Source organism: Rattus norvegicus, chromosome 7 (assembly GCF_021556685.1).
Source record: "Rattus norvegicus strain SHRSP/BbbUtx chromosome 7, alternate assembly SHRSP_T2T, whole genome shotgun sequence".
Lineage (NCBI taxonomy): Eukaryota > Metazoa > Chordata > Mammalia > Rodentia > Muridae > Rattus > Rattus norvegicus.
In genome coordinates, this window is record NC_141540.1 from 17,700,818 (window position 1) to 17,711,076 (window position 10,259).

Here is a 10,259-nt window from a genome sequence, read left to right on the forward strand (position 1 = left end):
TGCCTTTTTATGTTACTTGACCTTTTTCCCTTACTGCTTTTAATATTCTTTCTTTATTTTGTGCATTTGGTGTTTTGACTATTATGTGACGGGAGGAGTTTCTTTTCTGGTCCAATCTATTTTGAGTTCTGTAGGCTTCTTGTATGCTTATGGGTATCTCTTTCTTTAGGTTAGGGAAGTTTTCTTCTATGATTTTGTTGAAGATATTGACTGGTCCTTTGAGCTGGGAGTCTTCACTCTCTTCTATACCTATTATCCTTAGGTTTGATCTCCTCATTGAGTCCTGGATTTCCTGTATGTTTTAGACCAGTAGCTTTTTCCGCTTTACATTATCTTTGACAGTTGAGTCGATGATTTCTATGGAATCTTCTGCTCCTGAGATTCTCTCTTCTATCTCTTGTATTGTGTTGGTGAAGGTTGTATCTACGGCTCCTTGTCTCTTCTTTTGGTTTTCTATATCCAGGGTTGTTTCCATTTGTTCTTTCCTGATTGCTTTTATTTCCATTTTTAATTCCTTCAACTGTTTGATTGTGTTTTCCGGGAATTCTTTCAGGGATTTTGTGGTTCCTCTCTATACGCTTCTACTTGTTTGTTTATGTTTTCCTATGTTTCTCTAAGGGAGTTCTTCACGTCTTTCTTGAAGTCCTCCCGCATCATGATCAAATATGATTTTGAAACTAGATCTTGCTTTTCTGGTGTGTTTTGATATTCCGTGTTTGTTTTGGTGGGAGAATTGGGCTCCGATGATGCCATGTAGTCTTGGTTTCTGCTTGGATTCCTGCGTTTGCCTCTTGCCATCAGATTATCTCTAGTGTTACTTTGTTCTTCTATTTCTGACAGTGGCTAGACTATCCTATAAGCCTGTGTGTTTTAGGTGCTGTAGACCTGTTTTCCCGTTTTCTTTCAGCCAGTTATGGGAACAGAGTGTTCTGCTTTCGGGCGTGTAGTTTTTCCTCTCTACAGGTCTTCAGCTGTAACACAGTTCCTGTGGGCCTGTGTCCTGAGTTCACTAGGCAGGTCGCTTGGAGTAGGAAGGTTTGTCTTACCTGTGGTCCTGAGGCTCAAGTTTGCTCGTGGGGTGTTGCTTACGAGCTCTCCACGGTGGCCGAAACCAGGAAGATCTGCGCCGCCCTTTCCGGGAGCTTCCATGCACCAGGGTTCCAAATGGCGTTTGGTGTTTTCCTCTGGAGTCAGAGATGTGGGCAGAGTGCAGTCTCTTCTGGTTTCCCAGGCGTGTCTGCCTCTCTGAAGTTTTAGCTCTCTCTCCCACGGGATTTGGGTGCAGAGAACTGTTTATCTGGTCAGTCCCTTCAGGTGCAGGCGGTGTCTCAGAAGCAGCGGACCTGCTGCTCCTGGGCCCTCCTCTACGGGAACCCAGAGGCCATATACAGTTTCCTCTTGGGCCAGGGATGTGGGCAGGGGTGGGCAGTGTTGGTGGTCTCTTCCGCTCTGCAGTCTCAGGAGTGCCCACCTGACCAGGTGGCGAGATCTCTCTCCCATGGTGTTTGGGAGCAGAGAGCTGCTACGGGCAGGGATCCACGGGTTTGGGACTCCCCAAGTCCCTGTTTTCTAAGGTTCAGTAAGGTACCCGGTGCTCCGTGCTGTTTCTGCCAGCAACACCCTCAGCCTCTGTGGTCAGGGCTGCCGGACACTGAGTGCTGAGAAACAAGCTTATAAAAGCTATTCTCATCCCTCAGGGGGCAGTCTGTGGCCATATAGCATAGTAAGCGCTAGCTGTTTCCTAATGCGTTTCCTATGGGCCTGTACTTCTCATAGGCTCCCCAAAGAGCAGGTTCTCATATCTTCCTGGTTTTCCAGTATGATGTAGCATCCTATTCCTTCAGTGCCTGCTCCTGTACGTGGACGGCAGCGTGGGATCGAGCCAGTGTGGCTTCTTGATATAGTCTGCTTCTTGTGGAGCATATCAGATCTTGCCATTCATCCTGTAAGTCATGCGCCTAGGGAATCAATCGTGGACACTATTCTGTACTTATCTACTGTACTCTTGCCCTCAGTGCTGAGGCCTCAGGTCTGGGTGCCTTGTTTCTATCAATTGTGTGCTTTCACCCTTGGGACGGGTGTGCCTACGTGTTCCTGGAACCATCTTTCAGTTAAAAAATCTTTAACTTCTCTATTCTTGGTGTAAGTGGCAGGGAGGCAGGGGGTCGGAGGTGAGAGCACACAAAGAGGGATCCTTGTGTAGAAGTAGGCCAAGATTTTTTCCAAAGAACTGTGTTCTTTAAAGAGACTGCCAGTGTATACATTCACATCTTCTACTAAAGTCTATACAAAATACCCCAAAGGAAAACAGCATACAGAAACTCCCATTACATATTGTGAAAATCATCATGCAGTTGAAAGAATGCTGGAGAATTGTGGTTTGTGATATTGGTCTGCTGGGATTTTGTCCAGTAGCCCTGATCACCATGTACTCCCCATCATACTTTGACATTACTACCTGTACCACATGATTCTACTTCCTTTTTAAAAAGGATTCTCTCATATATCACGACTGCATTTTCCCCTCCCTACTTTCTCCCAGTCTCCCACCAACCTCTCCTCTCCCTCAGATTCCCCCACCCACTTCAGAAAGGATCAGGCCTCCCACAGAACATTGACCAGACTTTAGCACCACAAGTTATAATAAGACCAGGCACATACTTTCATATTAAGGCTGAATGAGGCAATCCAATAGGAGAAAACAGCTCCCAAAAGCAGACAAAAGAATCAGACAGCCCCCGCTCCCACTGCCAGGAATACCTCATGAACATCAAACTACACAATCATAATGTGTGCAGAGAGCCTAGGTCGGACCCATATAAGCTCCCTGATCTCTGGAAGCCACCGTGAGTCCTCAGTTGATTCTGTGGACTGTTCTTGTGATGTCTTTGACCCCTTTGGCTCCTCCAGTCCTTCCTTCTCCTCCTTTGAAGGACTCCCCGAGGTCTGCCTAATATTTGGCTTTTGGACTTTGCATTTGCTTCCATAAATTGCTGGATGAAGTCTCTCTGATCTCTCTCATGACAGTTATGCTAGGTTCTAGTCCCAGCATATCTTGCATGCAGGACCAAGTGTAGATCAAAGGTTTAAGATGGTTGGTTCACGGATGTAGATCTCTTCTGAGAGAAACAACCAGAATACAGCAAATACATAGGCAAATGCCAGCAGTAAACCACTGAACTGAGAATGGGACCCCCGTTGAAGGAATCTTAGAAAGGACTGAAAGAGCTTGAAGGGGCTTGAGACCCCCTATGAACAACAATGCCAACCAACCAGAGCTTCCAGGATTAAGCCACTACCTTAAGACTATACATGGACTGACCCTGGGCTCCAACCTCATAGGTAGCAATGAATAGCCTAGTAAGATCACCAGTGGAAGGGGAAGCCCTTGGTCCTGCCAAGACTGAACCCCCAGTGAACGTGATTGTTGTGTGGGGGAGGGCGGTAATGAGGGGAGGATGGGGAGGGGAACACCCATATAGAAGGGAAGGGGGAGGGGCTAGGGGGATGTTGGCCCGGAAGCCGGGAGGGGGAATAACAATCGAAATGTAAATAAGAAATACTCAAGTTAATAAAGATGAAAAAAAAAAAAAGATGGTTGGTTCAGCTACCATGTTGCCTCTTACTAGGAGTCTTTGCTAAGATCACCCTCATAGAGTCCATGGAGTTTCCATTGCACTAGGATTCTTCCTTGCCTCTGAAATGCCCCACAATTCCAGTGCTTTCTCCCAGTATTCTTCCCCTGTCCCCAATCTGATATCACCCTTGTATTCCCATCACCACCTTCCTCAATTCACCTGCAACATCTATTGTTTTCTCTTTGTATCTCCGTCTCCCTACACCCCTTAGGCTCTCCTTGTTATTTAGCTTCTCTATGCTACGGATTGCAGCTAATGTCAACTTAAAAGTGAACACACACTGTGTTTGTCTTTGTGGGTGTGGGTTGCCTCCCTCAGGGTGATTTTCTTTTTCTAGTTCCATCAATTTGCTTATCCATTCTCTGGTTGAGGGACATCTAGGTTGTTTCAAGTTTCTGGTTATTAGGTATAAAGCTGCTATAAACTTAGTTGAGTAAATACCCTTGTAGTAGGCTTGAGTCTCCTTTGTGTATTTGTCTAGGAGTGGTGTTTCCAATTTTCTGAGGAACTATCAAATTGGTTTTCAGAGCAGTTGTACAAATCTGTACTCCCACCAGCAATGGAGGCGTGTTCCCCTTGCTCCACATCCTTCCCATCATGGGCTGCCACTTGTGTTGTAAGATGGGATGTCACAGCTGTTTTGATTTGCATTTCCCTGATGGCTAAGGATATTAAGTGTTGCTCAGCCATTTGAGATTCCTCTGCTGAGAAATAGAGAAACATGAACCCATTTCTTACGAACCTTGCTTGTTGCCAATGGCATAGTCACTGTGTATAGCAATCAGATTCATTGTTGATCAAGGTCTTCTCCCTTATTAATGAATTTCTGTTTAAATTTAATTTTTTTTACATTTTTATTGGTTATTTTATTCATTTATATATATCAAATGTTATCCCCCTTCCCAGTTTTCATTCTGAAAACCCCCTATCGCATCCCCCCTACCCTTGCTTTTATGAGGGTGCTTCCTCACCAATCCACTTCCACCTCACCATCCTAGAATTCCCCTGTGCTGGGGCATCAAGTCTTCACAGGACCAAGGGTCTCCCCTCCCACTGATGCCAGATAAGGCCATCCTCCGCTATGCAGGTGGAGCCATGGATCTCTCCATCTGTACTCTTTGGTTGATGGTTTATTCCCTGGCAGCTCTGGGAGGTCTGGTTTGTTGATCTTGTTCTTCCAATGGGGTTGCAAACCCCTTCAATTCCTTCAATCCTTCCCCTAACTCCTCCATTGGGGTCCCCGTGCTCTGATGATTGGCTGCAAGCATCCACATTGTATTGGTTAGGATCTGGCAGAGCCTTTCAGGGGACAGCTATATCAGGCTCCTGTCAGCATGCACTTCTTGGCATCAGCAATAGAGAGTGGGTTTGGTGACTCCAGATATGATGGATTCCCAGGTAGGGCAGTCTCTGGATGGCTTTTCCTTCAGTCTCTGCTCCACTCTTTGTTCATGTATTCCCTTCAGACAGAAGCAGTTCTGTTTGAATTTCATGTCACTGAAATCTACTGTTCTCTGTTCTGTTCATCTTGTCTTTATGTATAGTACCCTAAGTAGTATTGTTTCAAAATGTGTCATATTCTTTTTTATTTTTCTAGTATTTGCTCTCCAGCCCAGGCAGGTCTTGAATTTAAGGTCTTGAATTCAGTCATCTGAATCAAACTATCATTTTCTTATTTCTAGTGCTTTTAATGGTAGCAAACATTTATTATGACATACAGGTTTGATGAGTATTCTTGTTAACAGTCTAAAAGTTTTGTGGGAATTACATGATTTCACACAGCCATGATATAATTTTTTTCCTCCCTGTGGTGTCATTGTCCACTGACATTATTTCTTTTGAAACGCATATTATTTGTAATTGAGGACAGAGAATTGTCATTTGTAAGTCTTACTTACTATTAAATCAAGGTTGGTCTATGAAAACCCACCTGTTTTGCATTAGTACTTTTATAAGATCATTTTATAATATCAGTTTTCTTAATGATGCCACTCATGTTGAATACATCATGAGAGAATGTGATCAAGTGACCACTAGGTGGCAAATTTTGTCAGTTGATGTTTCCTTTCATCTTTGAGACCAATGATAGGTTTTTCATGTGAACCTTCTTTGGGGTTTTGTATTATAAAGACCACGTTTCAGTATTGAATGACAAGGATAATAGTTTACAAAATACTGTTTTATCTTGTTATAAACTTGTGAGTAGCAGTGAGCTCCTCTTTAAAGAATTGAGCTGGTTGTATTCATTTTATGTGAAATGTCTTGGCTTTAGAAGTAGATGAAGTTTGCTGACAGACATTAATTATTGTGCATGCTCAGCAGAGCTGATGTTTATTCTGGGTTCTAAGTTGTAGAAACTTGTGCTGGAAGGTACAAAGAGTAGTTTGAAATCAGCATGACTACAAAGCATGTGATACATTTTTCCTTTACTATATAGACATACAGTATCCTTAGAATTGTGTGACAAGATGAGAGGATAATTAATAAACTTATAGTGGCTATGATATACAGTGACTATACTAAGAGAGCATGAAGGAAACATATCAAGTCACTGATGTATTTGCAGTTTTTTTCATCATTCTTCTAATAACTGCATTTTAATAATATCTATGGATAATTTTAGGAGCCAGTGACCTTTGAGGATGTGTCTGTGAACTTCAGTCTAGGAGAATGGGCTCTGCTGGATTCCTACCAAAAGAAGCTCTACAGAGATGTGATGATGGAGACCTTTATGAACCTGATCTCCATAGGTAAGAACAACAACAAAAACAACTACCACCACCACCAATATAATTTCTTTTCTTATTCATGTGGAGAAAACCTGTTTCTTAGTCATCTGTATAATTTTATGACTTGAAATGTTGAATGGGAACATGGTGGTAAATATAACATTATACCAGAAAGAAGGAAGTTATGACTTGTATAAAAGGATGAATAATGTAATGATTTCTTACTGTTCATTTTTAGGAAAGACAGAGGAAGAAAGTATGGATGTGAATTACCAGATGCTCCAGAGAAATCGGAGGTAATTTATACATACAGAAAGGCAATTTGTATCAGATATTTGAGGACAAGTCAGAGAAGTAAGAAAGTGATCCAAGTGGATCAAAATGTAAATTGACTTAACTTCAAAGTTTTTTGTCAACCATTACTGGGCTTGAGAATTGCACAAGGATGATCCTAACTCTCATGCAGTACTCATGTGGATTTTGTGGCCTACACCTCTTACTGAACTTTTGAGGGAGCAGTAGCAGAAAGAATTCACCTTTAGCTATTTTCCAGTGGTTCATTATACAAAACTGCCTTTTGTGTAGAAATGTATTTGATGTACTGTTAGCTTTGGGCTTTATGAATATAAGGTTTGTGTGTGAAGAAAGGTAAGTTTGGAGTTTAAATCAAAATCCATCTTAGGTAAATTTTACAAAGGACATTCAACCATTTAGAATTTGATATATGATCTGCATATTGCATTAGGAAAGTTCACCTTTGTTCACTGTGTCATAGACAATTTTATCAAAATAAGCCTACAGAACCTTTTGTGATTGTGTGCTGTCCTTAGCACTTCTTGCCGAGTGTTTAGTTCTTTTATGTTCATAAATTGTAATAAACTCAGTGCCTTCTTACTTGTCTTGGGACAGGCCTAGTTTACACTCAATTGCTTACTTCCTGCATACTTTCTGTCTCCTGAATACTGCAATAACAGGTAGAGGCCACAAAATCCATCATGTAGTATCTACCTAGCTCTTAAACAGAAATAATGCTCCTCCTCTCTCTCTCTGTCTCTGTCTCTGTCTCTGTCTCTCTCTCTCTCTCAGAATTCAGGTGGTTGAGAAATTCTGTGACTGTGAACATGGTAGTCAGTGTGGAAAGACCCACCAACAGAAGACAGAGCATATTGCTAATGGGGAGAGTCATCCTGCAATCGCAGCCTATGAAAGCAGTGTGAATATAAAAGACATCAATAGTCACTCATCCTCAGATGCGCTCCTTAGAGGTCAAAATGAAGAGAAACCATACAGATGTCAAGAACTCATAGGAAAGGCTATTAAACGTGAAAAATGTTGGAAAGATGTTATTTATTCTGAATCCTTCCAGACACTTGAGAGGGTTCCTGCTACAGAGAACATTTGTGAAAATAAACACACCAATGAATCTTACAGGATTCCCACTTCTCAACAAGATTATGAGAGAACTCACACTGGAGATGAGCTACACCAGTATAAACAATTTGAGAAAACCTTAAAGGGAGAAAGTTATATTCAAATATATGAAAGGATCCATACTGGAGAAAAACCATTTGCATGTAAGCAGTGTGGAGAAGCCTTTGTTAATTCCAGTCACCTGACCAAACATCAGAGAATTCACACAAGAGAGAAAACATACTCATGTAGACATTGTGGTGAAACTTTCCTGTATTCCATGGCCCGTCACAATCATGAAAAAATTCACAAAAGAGAACGTAGTTTCATATGTAAACATTGTGGGAAAGCATGCATCCACTCTTTTCAACTTCTTCAGCATGAAAGACGTCACACTCGAGAAAAACGTTACACATGTGATCAATGTGGCAAAGCATTTAGACGGTCCTCAAACCTTCACAAACATGAAAGAATTCACAGTGAAAAGAAACGTTATGCATGTAAACATTGTGGGAAAGCTTTTATCACTGCGGGCAACTGTTACAACCATGAAAGAATTCACACTGCAGAAAAAACGTATGTTTGCAAGCAGTGTGGGAAAGGATTTACACTTCCCTCATACCTTCGAAAACATGCAAGAATTCACACTGGAGAGAAGCCCTATACATGTAAATATTGTGGGAAAACCTTCACCCATTCTGGTGCTCATTATAGGCATGAAAAAATTCACACTAGAGAGAAACCATATGTATGTGTAGAGTGTGGGCAGGCATTCACCTTTTCCAAATCCCTTCAAATACATGAAAGAACTCATACTACTAGAGAGAAATTTTATGAGTGTAACCAGTGTGGAAAAGCTTTTACATGTTTCTTATACCTTCGAAGGCATGAAAAATCTCACAATGGGAAGAAACCCATTGGGTAGAACTTGTACCTGTGTAAGCTGTGTAACAGCTGCTGAGAATATTTATTTATTTATCATTTGTTTGTTTATTTGTATGAGGTTTGGGTTAAGAATACACTAGCCTCAGTGTACACATGGGGAGCAGCAGACAGCTTTCTGGATTCAGTTCTCATCTTTCCTTTATGTGAGTCCTGATGATGGAGGTCAGATCCTTAATCTCAACAACCCGAACGACACTTCCGAGCCATCCCACCAGTATTTAACGTTCTTTTTTTATGCATGACAATTCTTAAATAGGTTTTATATTTTGTAATTTTCTATGTATACTTTTTCCAACAAACTAGTGGATAGATGGGGCTTGAAGGATGGCTCAATAGTTGTTTACTCGCTGTGATTGCAGAAAGAGGACCTGGCTTGAATTCACAGCACCCATGTGGTGACTCACAGCCATCAGTAACTCCAGTTCCTCATGATCTGACACCCTCTTCTGAGTTCTGAACATTGTGTATACATACGACAGGCAAAATACATAAGATAATAAGCCTTTAAAAGAATGAAGATATACTGGGCATAATATAAAACTTATAAGTGTAATTTTCCCCATAGGTGCAAGTGTATATAGATGCATACCTGTCCTTGCATCAGGCATAGTGTATACCTTTCATTCCAACACTGGGGACAGAGGCTAGAAAATTATAACACTAAATATAGAGGTTTTGAATACAATTTGTGAGACTTGAGAAAAGACCATTTACAACCAAATTAAGTTGTCACTGTTAAAACATGAGAGGTCCAGGTGTGCCGGCACACACCTTTTATTTTACCACTTAGGAGGAGGAAAGAGTTAGGCAGGTCTGTCTGGACTCTAGGCCAGTCAGGGAGGGATACTGAGGCCCTGCCTCAAAAAAGGTGGGGGTGGGCGTGGGGCGCTAGTTTAACATAGCTACTTTTAGGTCAGCCCGAGCTACATGAAACTCAGAAAAAAAATGTTGTGAAGAGGTAAAAATTCTAAATTCTCTTATACAACTGGGTTTTGCAAACGTGAGTGTAAATATTATAAACAAATTAACATATGCAAATAAAATATTCCTGAAATGATCACAAAGAATTTAGTACATGTTACTCATGTTTATAATACTTGCCTATTCTTACTCAAGACTTCTTCACTGTATCATACTTCTTTATTCATTGAAAATATAACTTAGTGAATAATTTAAGTATGATTGCACATGACTGTCATCCCTGCTGTATAAAAATCTGAGATGAGAGAGTAAACTTAAACTCACATTTGAAGGAGCAAAAACATCAACTCTTTGAATTGTGATAATGGAACTTTTGCCAAATCAATTGCGTTTCGGCCATGTAAACTGGTATCTCTAACGGGTGGTAAGTCATGAGGTGATGCTTTACCCTTTGCTGGAGAGCTGTATTGAGTTCATTGATTGAAAAGCATTTACAGTCTGGCAGGCTATATTTGCAGACACTTTCTGAAGTTGCAGTTGGTTACTCCCCACATGTGTCTTTAGGTTTGTGGGTCCCCAGTGTACATTTGGGTGTCCGGGAACAGTCTCCTCAACA

General features: G+C 41.3%; 1 protein-coding gene across 3 annotated transcripts in view; it reads left to right on the plus strand.

The window, feature by feature from the left end:
• The window catches only part of Zfp955bl1 (zinc finger protein 955B like 1), a 26,377-nt gene extending 16,591 nt beyond the window's left edge, over positions 1 to 9,786 (plus strand). For all 3 annotated transcript variants that reach the window (XM_087559622.1, XM_087559623.1, XM_087559621.1), the window contains 3 exons: positions 6,262 to 6,388; positions 6,606 to 6,663; positions 7,454 to 9,786. In XM_087559622.1, coding sequence (XP_087415748.1) covers positions 6,355 to 6,388; positions 6,606 to 6,663; positions 7,454 to 8,702 — 1,341 coding nt within the window. In that variant the 5' untranslated portion in view covers positions 6,262 to 6,354 and the 3' untranslated portion in view covers positions 8,703 to 9,786. The remainder of the gene's footprint in view (positions 1 to 6,261; positions 6,389 to 6,605; positions 6,664 to 7,453) is intronic.
• Positions 9,787 to 10,259: the final 473 nt, after the last annotated feature.